Source organism: Rhinatrema bivittatum, chromosome 8 (genome assembly GCF_901001135.1).
Source record: "Rhinatrema bivittatum chromosome 8, aRhiBiv1.1, whole genome shotgun sequence".
NCBI classification, from domain to species: Eukaryota; Metazoa; Chordata; class Amphibia; order Gymnophiona; family Rhinatrematidae; genus Rhinatrema; species Rhinatrema bivittatum.
This window is the reverse complement of record NC_042622.1, coordinates 164,280,053-164,307,105: the sequence shown is the minus strand read 5'-3', so window position 1 is coordinate 164,307,105 and position 27,053 is coordinate 164,280,053. Positions and strand designations below refer to the sequence as shown.

At 45.9% G+C, this 27,053-nt stretch overlaps 1 protein-coding gene across 1 annotated transcript in view; it reads left to right on the top strand.

The window, feature by feature from the left end:
• The window catches only part of LOC115097586, a 106,802-nt gene extending 80,703 nt beyond the window's left edge, over positions 1-26,099 (top strand). Inside the window, exons 8-12 of the mRNA XM_029613523.1 lie at positions 2,265-2,357; positions 3,514-3,648; positions 25,522-25,641; positions 25,726-25,818; positions 25,914-26,099. Coding sequence (XP_029469383.1) covers positions 2,265-2,357; positions 3,514-3,648; positions 25,522-25,641; positions 25,726-25,818; positions 25,914-26,099 — 627 coding nt within the window. The remainder of the gene's footprint in view (positions 1-2,264; positions 2,358-3,513; positions 3,649-25,521; positions 25,642-25,725; positions 25,819-25,913) is intronic.
• The last annotated feature ends 954 nt before the right edge of the window (positions 26,100-27,053 follow it).

The window sequence follows — 27,053 nt, the reverse complement described above, 5'->3', positions numbered from 1 at the left end:
CACAGTGGAAGGAAGTAGGGCGAACCAGCTTCATGGACTACTGTAGCTCGCTGGATTAAGAGGGTGATCATGGGAGCCTATGTGGGGCTCAGGCGGTCTCATGGACTGCTGTCTTCCATTGACATCTGCTGAGCAGTGACATGGTCCTCCTTGCACACCTTCTCCAGGTTCTATCGCCTGGGCGTTCAGGCCCAAGAGGATGCAGACTTTGCAAGGGCAGCATTAACCGGACTGAGGGCAGCCTCCCGCCACGATTGGGAGTAGCTTTAGTACATCCCATTGGTCCTGAGTCCATCTGGCTACACGCTAGGAAATGGAGAAATTACTTACCTGATAATTTCGTTTTCCTTAGTGTAGACTGATGCACTCAGCATCCTGACCACGGCTGCCTGAGATCGGTGCCAAGTGTTCGCCTGTGGAGTGGATATCTATTCCAAGAGATTATGGGTAAGCCATCATCCAGTCCTTAGATCAGGGAATCTATACATTTTTACTGGTGTACAGTGTTTGGTTGAGTACAGTTATGGTTATCCATTTTAATTATATTTTTAATCAAGTTTTTTCAATAGTATGTTCACAGTGGCTTTTGAAGAGAATACTGAAGGGCTGAGGTCACTGCAGGGTTGTGTGTAGGGTGACGTCAGCTTTGAAACCTGACTCTGTCTCCATCTGCTGACAGGGGAGCATAACCCATTGGTCCTCAGTTCATCTGTCTACACTAAGGAAAATGTAATTATCAGGTAACTAATTTCTCCATTTTGAATACTTTGCTTTGTCTTTGGAACAATATTTCCTATGAAATTAGGCTAGAAACAAATCTGCTTTTCTGCCAAAAAAACCCCCCAAAAAACTGAACTTGGATATATAATCAAGTAGTAGCAAATGTCAGAGTGGATTATAGCTGGCCTTGGTTCTAGAGACTGAGTTTTGCCATAGGCGACTTATACCCAGTAGTCTGGGGTGTTTTAAAGTCTGGGCTGTTCTGAGATTTATGGTTTTATACTGTGTTTTTTGTTTTTTGTTGTTTTTTTTTTTAACTAACTTGTTTTGATGCCTTGTTGAAATCGACCTTCAGCTTTATTTAGTAATGCAGTGGATGATGGTAAACAAAGATCCAGTGGCCCATCCAGTCTGTCCAGTTGTCTTCCTGTCTGGATCTCTATCACTTAGAGTAAATGAGTATTTATAATGCTTGTTGGTATGACAAGCGAGGTCGTCTGAAGGCTAGGGTAACCTCATGGGGAGCATTATGGTTATAATCCTGTCAACAGATGTTTCAGACAACAGCACCACTAGTTTTGGTGGCTGTTTGGATTAATAAATTCCATACTTAAACTAACTCCAGCTCTCCCTGCCATGTCCTTGGCCTTTCCTCTCAACTCTCTTCCCACCTCTGCCCTCTATGTCAGTCCCAAGTATGTTTTAATTCTGCCAAAATACTGGCTTCTACCATCTCCTCTGTATACTATTAGAGGCTTTGTCGTCGTCAGTGGCTCTTACAAGCCCCATACCCACTTAGAATGAGTTTTGAGGGCTATAAATAAACAAACAAGCCCTAATGCCAGGCCACCTTGTTTGTCTTACTACTAAGCTTTGTAATGATTCAGACAGCCATTAACATTAGTGAGGCTGTTGTCTGGAACATCTGGCTACCCCATGCTTGTTATGACTGCTCCATGCAGGTTTCCCTGCTAGGGGGGGGGGGGGGGGGCAAAACCCAGGAGTCTGGACTGATCTATGGTACTACAGGAACGAAAATTATCAGGTAAGAAACTAATTTTCCTTAATAAACAAGCTACTCCCACGCTTGTTTACCCAGCCTGAGTGCTGGATATGTATTCCAAGTGAAGTATCAGGCTTGATTCGGGGTAGTAACCGCCGTAACAAGCAAGCTACACCCATGCTTATTTGTTTACCCAGACTATGTAATTCAGTCCTTGTTGGTTGTTGTCTGAATATAAATCCTATTTTCTTCATTCCCACTGCCATTGAAGCAGAGAGCTATGCTGGATATGCATTGAAAGTGAAGTATCAGGCTTATTTGGTTTGGGGTAGTAACCGCCGTAATAAGCAAGTTACTCCCCTGCTTTTTTGTGGATGCAAATCCTTTTTTCCCCCATATTTCCTCTTGCCATTGAAGCATAGAGCAATGTTGGAGTCACATTAACCGTGTGTCTATTGAATAAGGATATCAATCTCCAGGTAGATGATAGAGTTGTAACCAGGACTGCTATGTGCACTTGTGTGTTTTTTTTTCCTTGTAGGAATCCCTATATACAACATTTCTCAACACCTTTGCGTTTGCAGAAAAGATGTATCAGCTGACCCAGAAGGAAAAAAAAGTCATGAGGCAAGATGTAAGTTACCAGTAACTGTGCAGGATGTTGTGATGGCTTGGGGCTTAGATACTGAGAACAGAGACGCTTTCACACATTGTATACAAATGAGTTGTGACATTAAAAAAAAAAGAAAAAGCAAAATTTGCATAACTGGCCACAGGGTTTGCCTAGAATAATCATTTGATGTAAGCGCTTTGAAGCACTCCAGGGTCTGCTTTGTGCAGGTGGATAATCATACTTGTGGATGCTCAGAGGCAGAAGGCACACACATTTATTTCATCTTCAGTGCATACCCCATCTATTCCGAAGTGCTGAACTAAGTTGCAGCAAGTGAAAATGCTGGAAATATATCTCTTCAGCACCTATTCAGTCACCTGTGTGAGTAATGCCTTGTACAGCACTTGTATGCGACCTGCACATTTTTTTTATTTTTATTTTATGTTCTGTCTTTCCTGACACTTGAAATGTATTACATTCAGGTGCTAATGAAGCAACTACCTCTCCAAATTAATCACAAAGCAAAGGAGAGAGGAGACTATTACATTCAGGTGCTGCAGGATTAATTTAACAGGCCTGACAACTTTGACCAGCTAGATAAAGAGAACTTTGTATGGCTAAAAATTCACCTAAGATCGCTCACTAAATTTTAGCTGGCTATTGTAGGGGCTTCCAGTCCAATTGAAAATGCAGCCCCCATCTTACCTGGGTGTAGTTTTATTAATGTGAGAAAAAACTTAGAAAAGTGAAATGAGTAGACAGGACTAAGAATCAGACAGCTGCACACACCACTGGAAAATGGCTTTTATTTCCTGAGGCCTGCTGTAAGGCAACAGCTGCACACTGACTCTTCCACTTGTCTGTCATGGAGCTGCACCTGCTCCTTTAACAATCCGCAGAGGCGAAGAAATAGATTTAAAGTCCTTAAAAGTCATACTGAAGACTTTCTTCTGCATTCTGCTCCTTGGTGTATCTACTAAAGCTGTTCACAATGCAGGATCATCCGTTCAGCACTCCTGGTGGCCCATATCGTGGTGCTAATGGAAGGATATTTCTTACTGTAGAGCTGTGCATTGCCATAGACCTCTTGTTGATGTACCACATTGCTGTCTCAGGGAAACTACCATCATGGGGACTGGGTGTCTGTCTTCTCACTGCTGGAGTCTTTCTGCCCTAGGTCTGCCAGATGAGGGACCTTCTATCAAATCAGTCAGTGCTGCAGCACAAGATGAACAAGAAGCTGCAGGACTCTCTGCATCAGGAAGAAGAGATGAAATCTAAACTAGAAGAGGCCCTCCGAGCTAAGGAAGCGGTAATATAACTGGGGGGCTGTATAGGGAAGTGCTCTTGTATTGAAGTCCTGGTGCACCCTAAGAGGACAGGAGTTCTGGCTACAGGAGAGAATCTATGGCACTGAATGAAACGAAGATGGATGTAGTCATTGCTTCCAGCCTGCATTTTAAAGCTCCAGTTAGAATTTAAATTGTGAATGTATTTATCGGAGAGAAGGAAAGCTCTTTTGAAATGAATTATGTTAAAGCCTTGGGAAGGAAAGTAAAGTGAGAACACAGTGCAGAAGCAAAGATATCGCTTTCAAAATGATCTAGAACTCCTTTTAATAATACTCCGTGCTGCTTCTGCTAGTGGGTTTCTTTGTAACCTGCTGTCTGGCAGGCAGTCTTGGAGCCTCAGAACATTTATGCACTGTTCCTTATCCCCCAGATCAGTCCAGGCACATGGTTTTTCTCCCTTACCAGCAAATGGAGAAAAGAAGTAAAACTTTACTGCTGGTACACAAGGTAGCGTGCCACCTGCAGGTGCTCAGTATTCTGTCTTCTGCAGATGGTGGAGGTGCAAAACCCACAGCTTTAAAAAAAAAAATAAATAAAAATTTCCACCAGGTCTTCCCAGAGTAAGGGGGGGGGGGATATTTTGAGGGGCGTTCTCAGTTTCACCACCCTCCCTGGACAGGGAGATTGTTTCTGGATAAGCTTCTTGGAGATGGTGTTTGGGGGGGGGGGGGGTAGAGATTTTTTTTGTAGGGGGGTTAATAAGATCCTGTGGCAGCTAGAGGTAAGGGTTGGTGGTGCCAAATGCTAAGCTGCTCAAATTGCACAGTTGAGCAACTGAGGTTTGGTTCAGGTCTCAACTTGATGACCTTCCTTCCTTTTTTCCTAAAGGAATGCTACTTAACTGAATTTGGAGAATTGGTGAGGCTACTGGGGGAGTCTCGAGCTTTTAAATGGATGATGAGTCTAACTGTTCCAGTAACTCTTTCCTTGGTAGCAAGAGCTTCATATAGCCAGGTCTGTTTGTCTCAAGAAGGGTTCTGTGTTGCAGTGTCTCATATCCTCCGAAATCTTGTTCCTTTCCTGTAGGTATGAGGCTAAGCATTATCATCCTGAAAGAAGGTCCTTTCCCCCGAGCCTGTATCCCACTGGTGTTCAGTCCTTTCAGGAGACCCAAAGTAATCCCTGGGACAGTAGCGCTTCCAGCTCCAGAGGCCTTAAGAGTTCCTTAGGAAGATTGGTGGGCCTTGTGGGTTGTCTTGGGTTTTTGAGGAAAGGATCAGGATAATTCAGTTTTTCTTTAAAATGTTGCACTTTAAAAAAAAACCAAAAACATTTCAAGGCAACTTAAAAAAAAAAATAACATTCATAATAAATACAAGACATAGTTACAAATATAACCTGCAATAATAGACATAATCTGAAGCAAGTCTGAAAGTGAGTCAGAGTACTTACACTAGACCATTTGCTGGTTTGATTAGGTAGGCCTTTAAGGCCTTTTTAAACTCATTGGTGCTGCATATCGTCAACTGGTATGTCCTAACCTGTGGTAAGAGGCTGTTCAACCTGAGATTCTGCTCACCTAGGGACTGAGACCTTCAGGATGCACATGCTGAATGGCCCCTCCTTTGGCTGTGAATACTGTGCAGCGTGATCACTGCAGTCAAACAAAGGGGGACTTCCTGTGTTTTTTAGGTCTGGTGTAAACCCATTTTCACACCCTCATTTGAGTTTGTCAAAGAGTGCTGTGGGTTTGCAGTGCTCTAGAGTTGTTTGTAATTTTAGGTGCTTCCTTTGGAGCTGGCATCAGCGCTTCACATGTTTACCATGATACTGGTGGTAGTGGCTGAGGCCTCATGCATGGATGTTTTAGTATGCTTTTCTTTGGACATCGGGCACTGTAATGGGAGTTTGTCTGAATGTTGTCCCCCCCTTAGCCAACCTCAGTAAAAGAACCATGAAGTAAAAAAGGTTGCAGAGAAGGAAGATGTCTGACACATGCTGCAAATACTGTTATGATTCTGGAGTCCTCTCTAGACATCTCTGGAAACTATGGTTATTGCTACTAAGGGCTGTGTAGATGTTTATACTCAAACATGCTTATGTGCTGATCCCCATGCGTGGTTAGAAGCTCAGTCAAGAAATTGGGAGTAGTAGGGCACGGGAGCAAACACCAAACAGTACCAGGGTTTGAGAAGCAGATGTGCTGAACTGTGATAAAAAAATGGGAGTGAGGGGAGTCCCCTTAAAGTAAGTGGGGTTGTAAAGATCCTTGGGACTTATCAGATCCTTGGGACTTATCAGACTTCTGGAGCTGAGACTGCAGATGGATTTCTTGGGCCTGTTTCAATTTCTGTTGTGAATGTAAGGTTTTCTATCTTTGTGTCTTTTAATACTTTTCTAGTAGTTATTATTCTTAATTTTATTCTTATTTGTTTGCAGTCACCTCTCCAGTTCTTGCTGTTCATAGTTAGTGTTATCTTTTTGCTTAGCAAGTGCTCAAACTTGCCATCAAATACCTGGATCCTGGCATACTGACTGTGTGTGTGTTTATATGTCTGAGAAACCCAGAGGTATAGAAGCCTCTCAGTATCTCTCTCTTTCCTGGGAATAAGCCCCAAGGTAGGCCTGTGGAAGAACAGGCAGAGCCCTTTGATATATTCTGCATATTTGTGCAGCCTGAAGCCAGAATAGGCACACTTGCAAAATGGAACAGTCCGTTCCCTTATGTACCCAGGTCAGTCCAGACTCTTGGGTTTTGCCTCCCTGCCAGCAGATGGAGACAGAGAAAGCTTCAATAACCCAATGTGCCACATGCAGTCACTCAGTATTTCTCTGTCTCCAGCAGATGGTGCAAAACCTGTAGTTATGCAGTCAGAAGACTGTTTTGGATTTATGAACCTTCCTCCCAGGGGGTTTTTGGGTCCTAGTGCATCCTTCCCTGCCTGGTCGAGGTGAATGAGTTTGGGGGTTGGTGACCCTTTTGTAAGCTTGCATCTTTCTTCCATGGGGTATAAATCTGGTGGTCCAGATCCCTCCCCTTTATGAGGTGGCTGAGGAAGCTACAGGCTCAGGGCGGTTGTTTTCTTTTAGTCTGTCCCTTTTTTTTTTTTTTTTAATTTTGGCTGATTTTTGTTTTCCTGCTAACAGATCTGTGTTCCATTATAGGAAGTAGGTATTGTAAGTCTGGCTATTTTCGGATCTGCCATGCAGCCTGCACTCCTGGAACCTGAACCTCTGCACCAAAGGGGAAAGTATTGGTTTCTATGTATCTTTATTTGTTCTCAGAGTAAAAAAAAAAAAAAAAAGAATCCATGCAGCAGTGAGGTTCCATGGGGGATGGAAGCTACCTTAGCAACTCGGGGAGCTTAACAATGGGTTTTTTCAGCAGCTTCTTTGCCTGCGGAGGAGACCGGATGTTGGCTCTATAGCGCTGAGGGACTTTTCCTCCCGCTTGTCGTTGGGGTGCTAGTGGTGCAACAGGTGCAGGGAGGGACAGTGGGTACATGAGGCTTTCCCTGTCAGCAAGGAAAGGACGGCCATTTTTATTCCCTAGCAGCGTTGGCGGAGAGGCAAGGGAATCCCCTCCTCAACTATCGCCGGCAGTTCCCTGTCCCGCAGAGAGGCACTTGCACTGAGAAGGAGTCTCTGGCTCTGGTAGAGGTCATTTGCTAGTTTTACTTATGCGCAAAGCATGTTTAGTGAGATGCTGGCTCTTGGCTCCAGTCTTCATGGATTCTCGGCCAGTCAAGAGGCCTGAACTGTTGAGAAGCTATTCAGGCTGATTTTCAGTGCCTGATATTAAATGGATACAGGCCTAAACTCACTGAAGGTGCAGGTAGGCTTCACTTTAGTCATGTGGGAGGCTACTGCAGCGGTTCTTTTCTCGCATGTGAAGGTATATGCATGCATTCTCACTGTGAGGTGGTTGCATTTGCTGGGACCTGGGCGTGTAAGGGTGCAGCATAGATTTGAGCATGTTAGTCTGCGACCTAGACTTGTGCACATATTTATGTGGCTACTTGTGCGTGCACGGCCATGACCTAGGCTGGAGCGCATATTTGCATGCGTCCTGAGGGGTGTGCATATACGCCCAGTTGGCATTGGTGTGCACCCAGCAGCCACCTAGAGCTGAATTTCAGAAGAGATAGGTGCCAGGGACGAACAGATCCAAGTGCCTTGCTATCTGTGAGGCATGCTGTCTGCTAGCAGTTCAGTCCTCACTCTCTGTATAAGTGCTGTTAAGAGGCTCAAAGCGATTTGAGTACTACAGCTTTTGCCCATGTTGGGACATCCCCTCGGCCTATGATGTCTCTAAAGGGGGGAGGGGGGGGAAGCGAGGCAATGGTCAGTTCTCTTCCCTAGTTCCCAAGGGCAGAAGCTTCCCTGAAAGAGGTTGGAGAGAGCAAGGTTGGGCTTAAGGACTCTGGTATAGATCCTCTTTCCCCTAGGTGGAATGATTCCAGGACCTACAGACCATCTGCAGGGGCGCCTGGCAAAGGCGAAGAAACCTACTATGTGGGGTTCGCGTTCTCAGGCCTCCCATTTGTCAGTCACGGCAGGCAAATGCCACAGGGAGGCTGTCCCTGGTAATGTTCAAGGAGGTGTGGATCATGAGACATCGGAGGATTCTGATGGGGAATTGGTTTTCTCACAGGACAAGCAGGATGGTAGTCCTCACATATGGGTGTCATCACAGGTTGAAGCCCAATCACGGAAAACTTCTGTCAAAGTTTCCAGAACTTTGACTGGCTCCTACTGGGCATGCCCAGCATGGCACTAACCCTGCAGCCAGCAGGGGTCCCCCTTCAATCTTCTTTTTTCCACGCAACAGTAACCTTGCGGTAAAGGAGCTCTGAAGAGATTCCTGACAGGAATTTTCCTCATGGAATTACTAAAAGTTAAGTTGCCCCTCAGGGATCCCTCTTCTACCTTTTATAATTCCGCAGTACTCCGGTAAGTTTTGACCAGTTTCCTGTCTATTACCGTCGAGTTTGGCCTTCGCGGCCTACTGGCCGACGACCGTACTGCGGGCAACATTTTTTTCCATGGTGTTGGGGTTTCATCGGTGCTCGGACTGTACCCGCACCATGTCTATCACAGACCCCATAAAGTCTGTGTAATGCGTTTAAGACGCGAGCACGATGTCTTGACCTGCACCAAATGTGCCCTAATGAAACTGAAGGGTCGCAAGGCCAGAATGGAGAAGATGGAACTTCTCTTCCGTGCTCAAACCCCAACTCCGTCCATCGCATCGACGTCGGAACCGGCACCGTCTACTTCGTGCCAGCATCGACCACCGACCAGTGACCAACCGGCATTGACGACTACTTGGCCATCAACACCCTCTACTCCCCCTCAGGATCGAGGGGATTGCAAGGAGAAACATCGCCATTGACACCGTAAGACTTGGACCATCGAGGAAGTGAAATCATCGTCCGAGCTGCTGCTGTCGAAAAAACCCCGTCCAGGAAAGGCACCAACCATTCCTGCGACCGGGTCTCCAAGGCAACCTTCAACCGATCGGGGATCGGGAGCTGTGACTCCGCCTGTAATGGGGGTCCCTCCGGCTATGCCTCTGCCTCCTTCTTCTGTTCCGGAGCCGGGGCTGCTTGCTCCAGGTCTCCGAGAAGAACTGGACCAGATGGTCCAGGAGGCCATCGACAAGGCGATGCAATGTCTTCAGGTTCCTCCAGCACTGACACCGGCACGACTGTTGAACTGATCATCGACCCAATTCCGGCAGCACTGGCACCGCTGCTATCCAGGATGAAAGTCCTCATGGCCGCTTTTCCATCGATGGATCCCGGGTCTCCGATGGCTCTGATGCCCTCCCCATTGACAGCATCATCGGGAGGAGAAACACCGTTCCGCATTCCTCCATCCAGAGTTATGCCTCAGCCATCGATGCCTATATGTCCCTCGCCACCGATCCAACAATCTGTGCCGATACATCCATCGGCACCACTGAGCCATCCATTGATGTCCTCGATGCCATCATCCGTGCCTCTGATAATTCCTCCGATTTCTTCGGAGCCCAAACCTGGACCTTCAGGTATCCAACCACCCTGTCCCCCTCTACTTCCTAGAGGAAAGGGTGTTGACCCTTATGATACCTGGGGTGATGATACCTCATCAGACACTGATGACTTACCTTCACCACCTTCACCCACTGATAGTAGAAAGCATTCTCCTCCAGAGGACCTCTCATTTATAAATTTTGTGAAGGAAATGGCTGAATTGGTTCCTTTTCAATTGCAGACAGAACAGGATGATAGTCACCAGATGATGGAGTTGCTCCAATTCCTGAATGCCCCCAAGGTAATAACCTCTATTCCCATTCATCAGGTTCTTCTTCATCTTCTCAAGAAGAACTGGGAAAATCCAGGAACAATTGCTCCAGTACACAGAAAAACTGACACTACTTATTTAGTACAGTCAGCCCCAGGTTTTCAAAAGTCACAGCTTGATCACCACTCTGTTGTGGTAGAGTCTGCATAAAAGAGGGCAAAGAGGTCAAAACCTCACTCATCTACCCCTCCTGATAAGGAACAAAAATTCCTGGACAACATTGGACGCCGAGTATTCCAAGGGGCCATGCTCATCTCCCGAATTGCTACCTATCAGCTTTATATGACCCCAATATAACAGGGCCATACAGGACTTCTCAGACTACCTGCCTCAGCAATTCCAAGAACAACTACAAACCCTTGTAAGTAAAGGTTTTGAGGCAGGCAAGCATGAGATTAGAACATCTTATGACATTTTCGACACATCTACCAGAGTGTCTGCAGCTGCTATTTCAGCGAGACGGTGGGCCGGGCTCAAGTGTTCTGACCTTCACCCAGAAGTGCAAGACCGGTTGTCCAACCTGCCCTGTGTAGGAGATAATCTGTTCGGTGAACAGATCCAACGGACGGTGGCTGAACTAAAAGATCATCATGAGACCCTAAAACAGCTCTCTTCGATGCCTTCCGACTTCTCTTCAAAGCAACCCTTTAAAAAGGACTCCAAGAAGTTGTTCTACCAGGTGGTGGCAGGTGGTGGGTAGGACCACGAAGGTCCTACCCACCACCTGCCAGATCCCATGCTACGAGACCTTATCAGAAACCTCAGTCTTGCCAAACCCAAAAACAAAGACAACAAACAGCTCCCCAGCTGGGGCCTGCTTCCGGTTTTTGACTTCCACTTGGAGAGCAGCAGCCAGATTCCTCTATCGTACATACCAGTGGGAGGTCGACTGTGCCACTTTCACAGCATGTGGCATTCAGTCACAACCGACCAATGGGTATTGGCAATCATTGCTCAGGGTTACCATCTGAACTTTCTCGCCCTGCCACCGGACTCCCCACCTCTGCAGACGTGGAGAACATCCGACCACTCTGTTCTTCTGGATCAAGAGGTTCCCTCCTTCTCCAGTCAAGAGCAATAGAACCCATTCCATACTCTCAGCAAGGCCTAGGGTTCTATTCCGGTACTTCCTAATCCCCCAAAAATTGGGAGGCATCCATCCTATTCTAGATCTACAGGCCCTCAACAAGTACCTCCAGCGAGAAAAGTTCAAGATGGTCACCTTGGGCTCGCTTCTACCTCTTCTACAAAGAGGAGACTGGCTCTGCTCTCTGGATCTCCAGGACACATACACCCACATTGCGACAAGTCCAGCTCATCGCAAATACCTGAGATTCCTAGTAGGCCTCAAGCACTATCAATACAGAGTGCTTCCATTCGGCCTAGCGTCTGCTCCACGAGTTTTTACAAAATGCCTCGTAGTCGTCGCAGCCTTCCTCAGGACACAAGGTGTTCACGTCTACCCCTGTCTGGACAACTGGTTAATCAGGGCTCCCACTCAGCAAGCTGCTCTGTCGTCCCTCAAATTAACCTTACACACTCTAATTTCGTTAGGGTTTCTCGTCAATTACGACAAATCCTACTTAGTCCCATCTCAAAACTTATCTTTCATTGGGGCAGACTTGGATACCTTACAGGCAGAGGCTTTCCTGCCTCGACAACTAGCACTGGCCATCATGTCTCTTGCTCATCAACTGCAGTCTCAGCACGCTGCAACTGCACGCCAATTTCTCGTCCTCCTGGGACATATGGCGTCCTCAGTCCATGTCAAACCAATGGCCCGCTTGGCCATGAGGCTCATGCACTGGACTCTGAGGTCTCAATGGACTCAAGCTATTCAGCCTCTGTCGACCGTTGTCCACATCACCGACTCACTCCGTCTGACTCTCGCCTGGTGGAAAAATCAGAACAATCTCATCCAGGGATTGCCTTTCCAGGTTCCGCATCCTCGAATCATTCTCACCACCGACGCTTCCAACCTCGGGTGGGGAGCCCACGTAGCCGATCTGCAAACACAAGGCTCTTGGTTTCCAGAGGAAGCCAAACATCAGATAAATTTCCTGGAACTTCGAGCAATAAGATATGCTCTCAGAACTTTTCAGGATCGCCTATCCAATCAGGTCATCCTAATTCAGACAGACAACCAGGTGGCCATGTGGTACATCAAAAAACAGGGAGGCACAGGCTCCTTCCTTCTATGTCAGGAAGCTGCGCAGATTTGGGCGGAAGCTCTCTCCCATTCGATGTACTTCAGGGCCACCTACTTGCCGGAGTGGACAATGTGCTGGCAGACCAGCTGAGTCACATCTTTCAACCGCACGAGTGGTCTCTCAACCCCTCGGTAGCGAACTCCATCTTCCAACAATGGGGGTATCCTCAGATAGACCTCTTTGCGTCCCCTCTGAACCACAAAGTGGACAACTACTGCTCCTTCATTCGCAACAAACACTCTCAGCCCAGAGACGCATTTTCCCTCTCATGGGCAACCGGTCTGCTTTATGCATTCCCTCCACTTCCTCTTCTCTCCAAGACTCTCGTGAAGTTCCGTCAGGACAAGGTAACCGTGATCCTGGTAGCACCTCACTGGCCTCTTCAGGTGTGGTTTCCAATATTTATTTATTTATTTATTTATTTATTTATTTAGGATTTTTATATACCGACATTCTCGATACAAATATCAAATCAGGTCGGTTTCCATAGAACAAAACTGTCGCGGATATGGCGTTACATTAAACAGTGTTTCTGAACATAAGAAAGTCAAAAATAAGTATAAAAATAAAGTGAAAATATAACAATATAAGTATACAGTAGACAACAATAACTCTTCAATTAACGTGAAATAAAGATATAAAAATAGCTAAAAATAAATGGTGAGTTAAGTTGGGATAAACAGGTAACAGTGAATACATGGGGGGCATAAACAAGAGAGGTGCATGAGCTAATGGACTAATGTATCAACAAAGGGTCTTTCAAGGCAAGTGGACTGTCCATATAGGCGTATTCGGGCCCTGAGGAGATATGTGCGGTCATGGAACTTGTATTGGACTATTTTGTTCTTTGACCGGTGTCAGAGTGTTCCTGCGATTCCGGAAAGGCTTGCCGAAAGAGCCACGTTTTTAGGTTTTTCTTGAAAGTTGGATGACATGTTTCTTGTCGAAGATATTTCAGGATCTTTCCATCCGCAGGTACATTCCCTTGGGAAAGGACCCTCTCCTATTCACTCAAAACATCAGGAGCCTCCGCCATCACAATCTTCAAGCCTTGTCCATGACGGCATGGATGTTGAAAGGTTAATACTTCAACCACTTAATCTTTCCGATCCAGTTTCCCGTGTCTTGATTGCTTCACGAAAGCCTTCCACAAGAAAATCTTACTCTTACAAATGGTAAAGGTTCACCAGGTAACCCCTTGTAACACGCTTTTTAAAAGGCTTGCTCCATATCAAGCCTCCTTTACGTCCTCCAGCCCCTTCATGGGACCTTAACCTGGTTCTCGGTCGGCTCAAGAAACCACCATTCGAGCCTCTTCACTTTTGTGGACTCCGATATCTCAAATGGAAAGTGATTTTTTTTTTTTTTTTGGCTCCTTAACCCGCGTGGCTACTGCTGCGCGGAAAAAAGAAGACTGAAGGGGGACCCCTGCTGGATGCAGGTTTGGTGCTATGCTGGGCATGCCCAGTAGGTGCCAGTCAAAGTTCTAGAAACTTTGACAAAAGTGTTCAGTGATTGGGCTCCATATCCTGATTATGAAACCCATATGTGAGGACTACCATCCTGCTTGTCCTGTGAGAAAACTATTTGATGTTCCTTAAACTGCATTGTCCCTTTAGGTTTAAAGACTTAGTAACACTAGGTTTTTAGGGATTTTGTATTGTGCTGTATTTTTTTTTGTAATAAAAATATTTTTTGTATGCTTAGTTGAATAAGTTTAATTGAATCTGCTCAAGTTTAGTTTATACATGAGTGTTCAGAGATTCCTGACAGGAATTTTCCTCATGGAACTTTATCAAAAAATTTCAAATAATTATACCCCACAGGGGTCCCCTTATCGATACCTTTGCTCCGCGGTCGAACGGTAAGTTTTTTACCTGCTTGCGGTTGATTCCCATCGAGTTTCTCCCTCGCGGCCTACTGGCCATCGACTGCACCGCGACTAAATTTTGTCGAGGCCTTGGCATCTGGTTTCCGTCTGTGCCCTGTCTGCACTCGAACAGTGTCCATCACTGACCCTCACACGGTCTGTATGATGTGTTTGGGGTCCGGCCATGATGTCCTTACTTGCACCAAATGTGCCCAAACCGACACCAAAGGGTTGCAAGGCTAGGCTGGAGAAGATGGAACTTCTCTTTTGGTCAAAAACCCCGACTCCATCAATAGCTTCGACATAGTCTGAACCAGTACTGTCGACTTCGCGTCAGCACCGGGAAACCGCTGCTGCCCGACCGGCTTCGACAATTCCGCAGGTGTTGACCCCCTCTGTTCCTCCTCAGGAAAAAGACAGAGGAGAACATAGAGAAAAACATCGACACCGCCATCGGAAAGCTCAAGCCACCGATACAAGCAAGCCCTCGACATCGATGTCGTCTGAGCCACCAACAAAGAAGTCCCGTATAGAAAAGGCCCCATCCTCTTCTGTTTCTGGTCACCAAGGCATTCCCTACCTGGACAGGTGCCGGGAGCCATGACTCCACTTTCACAAGTGGACCCTTCGGCTACGCCAGTGCTGCCTCCTACTCCGGAACTGGGTGCCCATGCCCCAGGTTTCCATGAGGAATTGGATCGGATGATCCAAGAGGCCATCGGTAAAGCACTCCAGAGGTTCAAACCTCCATCTGTGCCGGTTCCCGAGCCAGCCACCGATCTGATTCCCATGGTGCTTGCACCGCTATTGCCAAGAATGGATGCATTAATCGATGCCCTTCCACTGGTGGATCCGAGGGAACCGATGGCCCCGATTCCTTCATCACTGATACCCTTGTCATCGGAAGAAGAAATACCGATCTCCATTCCGCCTTCCGGAGTGCTGCTATCGACTCAACCATCGATGTCACTCTATACATCCAGGACGCCTACACACACATTTCAATTACTCCGTCACTTTGCAGATTCCTGTGTTCCTAGAAGGCCCCAAAACACTTCCAATATCGAGTGTTACCATTCGGCCTAGCATCTGCCCCACGAGTCTTCACCAAGTGCCTCGTAGTGGTAGCTGCCTTTCTCAGGAGTCAGTCCATGTCTACCCCTAACTCGACGATTGGTTGATTAGGGCTCCCACTCAGCAATCTGCACTGACGCCCCATCTTGCATACCCTCATTTCCCTAGGGTTCTTCATAAGCTATCCAAAATCCAGGCTAGTTCCTTCTCAAACCCTGTCGTTCATAGGGGCCGACTTGGACACTCCAAAAGCGAAAGCCTTCCTACCTCGGGATCGAGCTTTCACTCTCGCTTCTCTGGCCCATCGACTGCAGTCTCGACAACTTTCAACTGCACGTCATTTTCTGGTCTTACTGGGTCATATGGCCTTCTCGGTGCATGTCACTCCCATGGCTCACCTTGCCATGAGAGTAATGCAGTGGATTCTAAAATCGCAGTGGATTCAGTCTTCTCAGCCAATGTCCACCATTGTCCACATCACCAAACAGCTCCGCTTATCGCTGGCCTGGTGGGCAGACCAATTCAATCTGCTACAAAGCCTTCCATTTCAGCTTCCAGAACCTCAAATAACCATGACAACAGATGCTTCCAACCTTGGCTGGAGTGCACATGTTGGAAACCTGCAAACTCAGGGCATTTGGTCTCCAGAGGAAGCCAAACACCAAATAAATTTCCTGGAGCTTCGTGCAATCAGATATGCTCTCAGGGCTTTTTAGGATCACCTTTCCAACCAGGTCTCCTGATTCAGGACAGACAACCAGATGGCCATGTAGTACATCAACAAGCAAGGGGAACAGGCTCCTACCTCCTGTGTCAGGAAGCTGCACAGATATGGGCGGAAGCCCTTTCCCACTCGATGTACCTCAGGGCCACCTACTTATCGGGAGTGGACAATGTGTTGGCAGACAAGCTGAGTCGAACTTTTCAACCGCACGAGTGGTCCCTCAACCCCACTGTAGCGGACTCAATATTCCAACGTTGGGGTTGCCCTCACATAGACCTCTTTGCATCAATTCACAACCGCAAAGTAAGGAACTTCTGCTCTCTCACTCGCAGCCAACACCTTCAGCCAAGAGATGCTTTCTCTCCCTCTCATGGGCCAGTGGCCTCCTTTTATGCGTACCCTCCACTTCCACTTATTTCAAATACTCTCGTGAAGTTGCGTGGGACAAGGGGATAATGATTCTGATAGCCCCTCATTGGCCATGCCAGGTCTGGTTTCCAATTCTCCACAACCTGTTAGTACACCGGCACATTCCTCTGGGGAAGGACCCGCTTCTGATCACTCAGAACAGTGGCTGCCTTCATCACCCCAAGCTCCAGGCCCTCTCCCTGACTGCCTGGATGTTGAAAGCTTAATACTTCAACCTCTTAACCTTTCAGAGCCGGTTTCCCGTGTCCTAGTAGCTTCAATGAAAGCCGTCACACGCAGTCTTATCGTTATAAAATGGAACAGGTTTACGGTATGGTGTACTTCCATGTCCATCGATCCATTCACTTGTCCACACCGAAGTTTCTGAACTATCTCTGACACCTGTCAGAGTCGGGCCACAAAACGTCTATCAGGGTACATGTCAGTGCGGAAGCCGCCTTCCATAAAGGTGTCAGGGATGTACTTTTTTCAGTACAACCCCTTGTAACACGCTTTTTGAAGGGCTTACTCCACCTTAAACCTCCACTGCGCCCTCCTCAACATGGTTTTGGGGCGGCTCATGAAACCGCTGTTTGAGCCTCTCCAATCCTGTGATCTCCACTATCTCACCTAGAAAGTGATTTTTCTTTTGGCGATCACATCCGCTTGCAGAGTTAGTGAGTTACAGGCCTTAGTCACCTACCCGCCTTACACTAAACTTCTGCATGATAGGGTAGTACTCCGCACTCACCCTAAGTTTCTGCTAAGGTAGTATCAGAGTTTCATATTAATCAATCCATTATACTACCCACTTTCTTTCCCAGGCCCCATTCAAATCCAGGAGAACGGGCTCTGCATACCCTTGACTGTAAACATGCTCTAGCATTCTATCTATACCGTACAGCCTGTCCACAGGAAATCCACTCAATTGTTTCCTTCGATTCCATCAAATTGGGTAAACCTGTGGGTAAGCAGACTCTCTCCTCCTGGTTAGCAGACTGTATTTCCTTTGCTACCAGCAGGCAGGCATTCCGCTTCAAGACCGTGTTAAAGCACACTCTATCTGGGCCATGGCAACATCAGTAGTGCACCTGCACTCTGTGCCGCTTGCTGACATCTGTAAGGCTGCTACCTGGAGCGCTCTCCACACCTTTGCAGCCCATTATTGTTTAGACAAGGGTGGCAGACAAGATTCCATCTTCGGCCAGTTTGTGCTACGCAACTTATTTGCGAACTGAGGCCACCAACATCCTTCCGCCAACCTGTTAGGGTTCAGGATGCCCTCTAACCAAATTCCACCCCAGTTCTTGTGCCTGTTTGCACGTCTTTGGGTACATTTGGTGCATTGCTCGGGCATCCTCAGCTCGGTACTACTCACCCATATGTGAAGATTACCATTCTACTTGTCCTGTGAGAAAGCAGAGTTGCTTACCTGTAACAGGTGTTCTTACAGGACAGCAGGATGTTTGTCCTCATGAAACCCCCGCCCGCCACCCCGCAGAGTTTGGTTTCATTTAACGTTTTCTTATTTTATTTTCGCATGTACTTTTTACTATAAGACTAGACTGAAGGGGGACCCCTGCTGGATGCAGGTTGGGTGCTAGCTGGCATGCCCAGTAGGTGCCAGTCAAAGTTCTAGAAACTTTAACAAAGTTTCTGGATTGGGCTCCATCCTGATGATGTCACCCTTATGTGAGGACTACATCCTGCTGTCCTGTGAGAACACCCGTTACGGTAAGCACTCTGCTTTTTCAATCCTACATTGGACCATTGGATTGTTTTATGACTAAGGCTTTGTGAGTTGCTGGAGATATATTGAATTATTTGTTTAGAAAATGTTTTAATTTATAATAAAGGATACGCTACAGGGGCTATTAAGACAAGGTCCTGTTTATTCAGATCGTGTGGAACAGTTTCTGGTCTCACAGCTTGGCTTTTGAGAGGAGAAGTTTGTTATGAAAAGGTTACTCAGAACCTTCATGCTAGGAATCCAACCACATCTCTGGCATATGTCTGGGTGTGGAGAGTTTGCAACAACTGGTGCATGGAGGAAGGGTGTTTTGATCCGTTGTGGGAGGGATATTCCACAGGTATTGGCTTTTTCCTCAGCTTGGCTTTTCTAGGGGTTTGGCTTACAATTTGCTGCGGATTGAGGTGGCAGCCTTGGATTGTCTGAGGCAAGTTTCGAGGAAGGTCATTGGCCTCGCATCCGGATGTGGTGAGGTTCCTCAAGGGGTTTAAGCATCTGCATTCGCTGGTGTGTAGGCTGTTTGTGTTATGGAGTCTGAACTTAGTATTGCAGGCACTTTGTGGTGCTCCATTTGAGCTGTTGAGAGAGACCTTGTTGAAGAACCTCTCTCTCAGGCCGATTCAGTAAAGTCTGCGGGAGAGCGGGTGAACGCCCAGGCCACTCGCCTGTGCGCGATACAGTATTTAAATGAGGCCCGGCGGTAGCAACGGGCAAAAGGAGGCACTAGAGACACTAGCGCGTCCCTAGCACCTCCTTTTTGACAGGAGCGGCGTCTGTCAGTGGGTTTGACAGCCGACGCTCAATTTTGCCGGCGTCTGTTCTCGAGCCCGCTGACAGCCACGGGCTCGGAAACCGGACGCCAGCAAAATTGAGTGTCCGATTTTCGACCCGACAGCTGCCAGCCGACTTCAAATTTTTTTTTTTTTAAACTTTTTTTACTCTTCGGGACCTCCGACTTAATATCACCATGATATTAAGTCGGAGGGTGCACAGAAAAGCAGTTTTTACTGCTTTTCTGTGCACTTTCCCGGTGCCAGAAGAAATTAGCGCCTACGTTTGGTGTAGGCGCTAATTTCTGAAAGTAAAATGTGCGGCTTGGCTGCACATTTTACTTTCTGAATCGTGCGTGAATACCTAATAGGGCCATCAACATGCATTTCCATATTATAGGTCCTGCTAAGGATAGAACCCTTTCCCTTACTTGGGTTAGTCTTGCTTTTTTGACTGAAGGAATAGTTAGTAGTGCTTTGTTTGCCTATCTCAGGTTCTTGTGAGGGGCATGTATGCGAAGGGCTGTGTTCAGCCATTCTGCTTTTTCGTTATGTATGGTACATAGTGTTTTGTATTGTATTCTTTGCTCAATGGGTAACCAGTGTAGTTCAATTAGGGTATCGGTGATATGGTCTCTCTTACTTTTACCAGTCAGAATTCTTGCAGCCATGTTTTGCAGTATCTGTAGTGGTCTTATCGTGGTGGATGGTAAACCTAGTCGAAGGGTATTACAATAGTCAGTGCTTGCAAAAATTAAAGCTTGTAACACTGATCGGAAGTTAGGCGTTAGCAGTGGTTTTAGTCTTCTAAGAGTCATAAGTTTGGCGTATCCTTCCCTTACTTTTAAAGATATATGCTGTTTCATACTTAGTTCCGTATCAATTATCACTCCAAGCAAATAGAAGGGGACATCCCTGTCATGTTCCCCTGCCTAGATCAAAGACCGGAGAGTATGATCCGTTCACCTTAATACACGCTTTAGGGGAAGAATACATTGCAGACAACCAGGTTCTAACCAGGCCCACTTTTTGTAGAACTTGAAACAGGAATCCCCAGTGAACCCTATCAAAGGCCTTTTTCCGCATCTACGGCCATTAGTACCACTGGTATCCGACGGCAACGGGCTATCCACATTAAGTTGGTGACTTTGCATAAATTATCCCCTGCCTGCCTGCCAGGGATAAATCCAGATTGATCATTGTGTACTAACAGGGATAATACCTGATTGAGTCCGGCCAGAATTTTCGCTAAAATTTTTAGGTCTAGGATTAAAAGGGATATTGGCCTATAAGATCCACATAAAGGTTTATCTTTACCTGGCTTTGGTAATATAGTGATACCTGCTAAGTTCATGGATGGTGGCAGACTCGGAGCTTCTAATAGATTGTTATATACTTTTTGTAAATGTGGTATAAGTAAGTCCCCAAATTTTTTGTAGAAAAGACCAGAGAACCCATCTAGTCCCGGGGCTTTATACGGTTTGAGTGTGGAGATGGCATGATAGATCTCCCCCTGTGAGATCAATCCATCCAAGGCAGCCGTTTGCTCCTCTGTTAAAGTGGGCAGCTGAACTGCCTCCAAATACTGTTCTATATCCTTGTCAGGGATTGGCTGTTCGTTCCTATATAATTCATGATAAAATTGCACAACAGTTGCCTAATGCTTTTGTTGTCTAGGAGGAAGTGCCCTGTTTGGTCTTTGATCCTTAGAATTTGACTTTGCGATATCTGTTTTAATTGTTTAGCTAATAATTTGCCCGGTCTATTACCTTCAGCAAATAGGTGCCGCCCCGTGACTTATCTAGCTTAGCACTGATCTCCCCATCTAAAATTACTCGAAGTTCATGCCTTTTCTTGTCCAGTGCCCTTAATATCTTCTCACCTCCTCTAGATTTGTGTTGTTTTTCTATACAGCTGATATCTTTAAGCAAAGCTCTTTGGATTTGTTGGGATTGTCGCTTCCAAGCGTCGCCTTGGCTATCAGCTTTCCCCGGATAACCGCCTTAAAGCAATCCCACACTATACTGGGGGCTACCTCTCCCATATCATTAGAGTGAAGTATTCTTTAATCTCGTCTCGTATGGATTCACAAATTGTTTATCTGAGAGCAACACATTATTTAATCTCCAATATTTAGTCCCAATATCTTCAGCTTGCAGGGAGAAATTCCCTGTAATGGGCGAATGGTCCGACCACGTTATAGATCCGATTTGCATGTCTGTGCATCCCACACACAAAGTTTGCTACCCAGCCACATATCTATGCGGGAGTATGATCTGTGAGCTCGGGTGTTGGAGTTGCCAAATATCATACAGTCCCATGTGTCCATAATTGCTTTTAGTCGTTGTCTATGATTCTTTGACTTTCCCCCTTGGGGGTTGCTATGATCCATGTTAGGATTAGGATATTATTAAAATCTCCACCCAGCAAGAGTGGACCTTGTATAAAGTCACTTAGGGATTGTTCGAGATGGCTAAAAAATTCCCCCTGATTAACATTAGGCGCATAGATGTTAAGTAAGGTCATGAGAATATTATCTAACTTAATCACCGTAGCGATGTACCATCCCCCTTTATCTCTTCTGCAGTTAAGTATTTCCACTCTAGGATCTTTTGCAAACATAATACCCACCCCACTAGTTTTTTTTGCCTCACAATTGGAGGCCAATAATATCTGTGGTTATGCTTTATCACGCAGTATCGCTCATCTTATCTAAGAAGATGCATTTCCTGCACAAAATATATGGACGCTCTTTGTCTTTTGGCTTCCGCAAACAAACAATTGTCATTTCTAGGGTGATTAAGTTCCCTTAATATTCAGGGATACTATTGTTCAAGTCAGCCATGGAAGGTAGTAGGTAAGTAATATAATGAAACCCTTAACCTCTGTTCATTAATTCAAAGCTCACTATAATTAACATGCAACAATATACCAGGATTCCATTGTGGACACCCATAAATTTCCCACCCCCCTCCCCTCACCCCCTCCATAACAACCATCAGTGAGGAACCTTTCCCCACCTTCCAGTAAGAAGGAATGACGTCATCTCCTGTAGCCTGTATTTATCTACTAAAATAAATGGTGTCAGTACATAACTGATTGTTCTGTATTTCTTTTCCCATCCCCTGGTACTTGTACCACCCTACCCATATCATCCAGTTTACCATTGCAACTCTGAGTCCATCTTCCGCATATATAATCTATGTTGTATCAGTCCTAGGCTCTCGTTAGCGAGCGATGTTCAGAGAGTATTACAGCGATAGGTGTTGTGGGCCAGCTGGTGTCCAGGTATCACAAAAGAGCTCCACACTTGATCTCCTTATCAAATTATCTCATCCTCTGCTGAAGTAGTGGCGTCCTGATTCCTTCTAAGTCGTTTACCACCCTTTCCAGTGCCGGCTGTCTGCTAGCGCGGTGCTGCTGTACGCTCCTGAGGTGGTGAGCCTGTTGCATGTGATTTCAGCTCAATGCCCTTTTGCCGGAGGAATTTTTCAGCCGTCTCTGAGGATCTTGCCATACATGACTGACCACTGATATTGAAAAGAAGCCCGAAGGGGTAGAGCCATTTATACCTGGCATTTTCTGCTCTCAGCGTGTCCTTGACGTGTTTCATGGCTTTGCGCCTTTGGAGTGTAATGGCTGAGATATCATTATAAATTTGGATTGTGAATCCGTTCCATAATATATTGCCCAATGTTCTGGCTTTAGTCATCACCCTTTCCTTAGTAGGAAAACTATGTAGGCATGCGATGATGTCTCGCGGCTGGTTGATGGCTCTGCCAGCGAGCAATGAGCCCTTTCTATAGCTATGTCCTTGTCATAAGGCTGATCAGCATCCGTGCTCAAGATGGATTTACATATGGCTTGGACCAATAATATAGTCAGTTGTCCCTTCAACTTCGGGTACTCCCTAATCCGGATGTTATTGCATCTATTTCTATTTTCTAAGTCCTCTAGTTTGTTAGTCAGGTCTTCTGTGGTCTGTTTGATAAGTGCCAACTCCTTCTCCTAGTGTGTCAGCGTGGTAGTGTGTTCCTCTGTGGCTTGCTCTACCTCATGGATCCGTTCTCCTAGCTCCCCCACTTCTTTGCGGATATCACCCAATGCATCTTATATTCCGTCCTTAAATGCTTTAATAATTTTGATTTTCATGTCCTGAAGCCAGGTTTTAAATTCCTGGCGAGAGGGGCAACTTTCCGCGCCCGTATCGGCAGGACTCGCGCCCGCCGACATTTCTTCCTCCTCCCCCTCATGCAGTTTTTTTGGGGCCGCGGTATTACTCTGTAAGAAAAATCCACGAGGTCTATGGTCCTCTGCCGGGTCACCATCAACAATACCAGGCGAATTCAAAAAAATTAAGTGGCTGGGAGCCGTTTGCGAAGCGCTGACACCGCTAATAATTTTCAGCTACCCGGAGCTGAAGATTCAGGCGGCCATTCAGTGAGACTGACGTCACTTCCTCCCTCCGATTAGTTTTAAATGTGCCCCATGCTAACTTCATGGAGTGCCCTCTAGTCTTTCTATTATCTGAAAGAGTAAATAACTGATTCACATCTACCCATTCTAGACCTCTCATGATTTTAAACACCTCTATCATATCCCCCCTCAGCCGTCTCTTCTCCAAGCTGAAAAGTCCTAACCTCTTTAGTCTTTCCTCATAGGGGAGCTGTTCCATTCCCCTTATCATTTTGGTTGCCTTTCTCTATATCTTCTTCATCGCAATTATATCTTTTTTGAGATGTGGCGAGTTCCTCTTATGTACTGATATCCTCCAGTTTGCACATTGCCTTTCCCCTGCTTGGTTGGGAGTGGGGGTAGTTGGTGGTGGTCATATTTCTGTGCTTGAATACAGTGCATACTGAGTGTCTGAAGGTGTGGCACACTATCTTAAGTACCACAGGTAAGAACATGAGAAATTGCCATGCTGGGTCAGACCAAGGGTCCATCAAGCCCAGCATCCTGTTTCCAACAGAGGCCTAACCAAGCCACAAGAACCTGGCAAGTACAGTTTAGGTTCTCTTCGGTCTCCATATGCTGGTAGGGAAGAAAAACCCATGCGGGTTAACTGATCTGTGAGACTCCAAGAATGAAAATTAGCAGGTAAGAACCAATTTTCCTTTTCTTCTAGTAAAAGCCTCCTGATGCACTTCAGTTGTTTTTCAGCTCTAGAGCAGTGGTTCTCAATAGGTGTGTCGGGACACACTGGAGTGTCACAAGGTCCTGGGAGGTGTGTTGCAGGGCCAGCTATCTCCTTATCAGCCTGGGTGGGAGTTGGTTGACTTCTCTTACATTTGGGCCTGACGGAAGGCTACTCTCAGTCCTTCTTTTCTTTCTGGCCCAGTGGTAGGCTGTTTCCTCATTCATCCAGATCAGAGTGAGACATTACCAGCTCCTGCTGTCCTGGGCCCTGATGTGACAAACTTTCTCCCCCTGCTGAGTCTGAGAGTGATGCTGCTGCTGATCTCTTCACTCTGTAGAGAGTGGGGGGAAAAGGAGGTTGGAAATTCTGGGCAGATAGAAGTGGACGGGAGAGGGAGTGTGGGGACCGCTAAGCAGGAAAGGTTGAGAAACAGGGGGTCAGGTAGCTGGGTAGGGAGAGTCAAGTAGGGGAGAAAGGGAGCACAGGGAAGAGGATGTGGGGAGCAGGAATGCTGGGCAGGGATGCGAGTGTGAGTGGATGATTGAAAAGGAGAAGTGAAGGATGATGTAGACATGGAGGGAGAGTGACAAGGGGTGCAAGAGCTTTAATATGTCAGTTTTGGGCATGTGTATTTCTTCTATCTTTGTGCTTTGTTTAGTGTAGGAAGAAATGTATTTTTCTTTTCTAGTTCTCCAGTTATGCACTGCATGCAGAAGTTTCCATTCCAGTTTTTGTCTCCACATTTTGTAATTTGTGGTCTTTTATTCTGTATTTGAGCTCTTCCTGCAAGTTAGATTGCTGGACCCTAGGCAAGGTTCTGAGCTTTCCCTGTCTTTTTTTTTTTTTTTACTATCCTCTGTTAACCTTGATCCATCTTAAGATAGGAAGGAAGCTAAAAAATAGAGAAAAGAGCACTAAATTTAGCTTTTCAGAAGTCTCAGTGGGGAACTAGAGTTCAGCCACTCTCATCTGCTGGAGTCAGAAGAATACTGAAGGATGACAGAGGGTGCACCAGCTTATATGGGAGCACCCTTCAAAGTTTTCTCTGACTCCATCTGCTAGAAGGGGGACATAACCCACTGTCTGGATTGATCCAGGTACATACGTACCAGTATGTAGGGATTTGTATCAGTCTTATTTGTTGTGTTTTTCATTCTCAATAGGACATACACTGGTGGTGCACTATTGCCTTTCCATAGGTAGGGATATTGCTGTCTGAGTTCTTGGAGTTAGTATTGCTATGGTATGGCAGGGTTTCTACACATGCTGAGTGTTTTTTTTCAGGTTTTGTATTTTACAGTGTACCTGGTAGTAAGGGAGTTTGTATTTCTGTTACTGAGATAGCACCAGAATCAGAATATATTTTTTATATGGTGAGTTGTATGGGAAAATCTCCTCGGCATTCATTGTTTGGGTGGGTCCTGTGAATGCAGAATATATATTTACATTTAGCTCCATGATAGTCAAGTGTTCAGTGTGTTATGCATGTAAGCATTATCTGTCAGGGGTGTTCCAATAGAAAAAGGTTGAGAACCACTGCTCTAGAGAATGTTCACTGTAACACGTTGACAATTTTATAGTAAGATTTTGCCCTTTCAGGCCAATGGTTGCTTAGAGGATCTCAGCATTCACTCCTCTTCTGTGATCAGCCAGCTGAGGCTTCATTTGGATTCTGAAAGAGACCTCTGTGCTGCTTTGAGGGAGGCATATGAGCAGCAGGTAAGAGGTGAAAAGCTGTGGAAAGCATTGTCATCTAGCATTTCTCTCTCATATGAGTGACATGATAACCTCTTTATCTTGCAGCTTATTTATCACAAGGAGTGCATGGAATTTTCCCAGAACTGTAAATCACTTTGTTCTAATGTGGAAGACAACCAGGTTAAGATGCAGCTGCAGGTCAGTGCCCCTAGAAACTGCAAGAAAGTGATTCCTCAGACTGTCAATAGCATCTGACCTTGGGCTTTACAGCTCCATTTTGTGTCATTTTGTAGTGCAATGAGATGAAGAATCTGGTGACTCTGCACCGTCTCATGATGGACAAGATGAGCAGTCGGATGCAGGCAGCTGTGGAAGAACGCACCATAGTGCAATTGGAAATGGAGCATGCAGTTCTTGAGAGAGAAAAGGCATGTAGTTGGTTGCACCATCTGTACCTAGTTATGGGCAAAACACCGTAACCAGAATATTGCTCTGTGTGGGCAGCCTATAGGACAGGCTGGAAATATGCTCCATGTTATCAGGCCCTCTATATAACATACATTGGTTTGCTATCCAATGTAGTTAGTTGGGACTCCAGATTTTAGCATTTACTAACTATGATCACCCTCCCTCTAAGACTGATGCAAAATAATAAGAATATGACTTGCCATACTGGGTCAGACCAAAGGACCATCAAGCTGAGTATCCTGTTTCCAGTAGTGGCTAATCCAGGTCACAAGTACTTGACAGGATCCCAAAGGGTAAATAGATTCCAAGCTTCTTATCCCAGGGATAAACAGTGGATTTCTGCCCCTCCACCTTAAAGATTAATGGATTTTTCCTCCAGGAACTTGCCCAAACCTTTTTTAAATACAGCTACACTAATAGCTTTTACCACATCCTCTGGCAAATTCCAGAGCTTAATTATGGGTTGAGTAAGTATTCTCTTATTAGTTTTAAATTATCACCTATTAAATTCATTGTGTGTCCCTTACTCTTTGTACTCTTTGAAAGAGTAAACAGATTAGTTTACTTGTTCTAATCCCCTCATTTTATAGACCTCTATCATATCTCGTCCCCTCAGCCCTCTCTTCTAGCTGAAGTCCTAACCTCGTTTGCCTTTCTTCATAGTGTACTTGTTCCATCCCCTTTATTGTTTTGATTTCTCCAATGACAAGCAGGATGGTAGTCCTCGCACATGGGTGACATCAACAGATAGAGCCCAATGTGGAAAACATAGTCAAAGTTTCTAAAAGCTTTGACAAAGCACACCGAGCATGCTCATCATGCCCTATACCACACGTCCACGTGGGGGTCTGTCTCAGTCTCTTCTTTTCTGCAGAGCTTTCCACTTGTCCCAAAAGCCAAAAATTTTGGCTTTTTGGACTAGTGGAAAACTTTCTTTGTGTTTTTTTGAGATTTTTTTTTCTCTT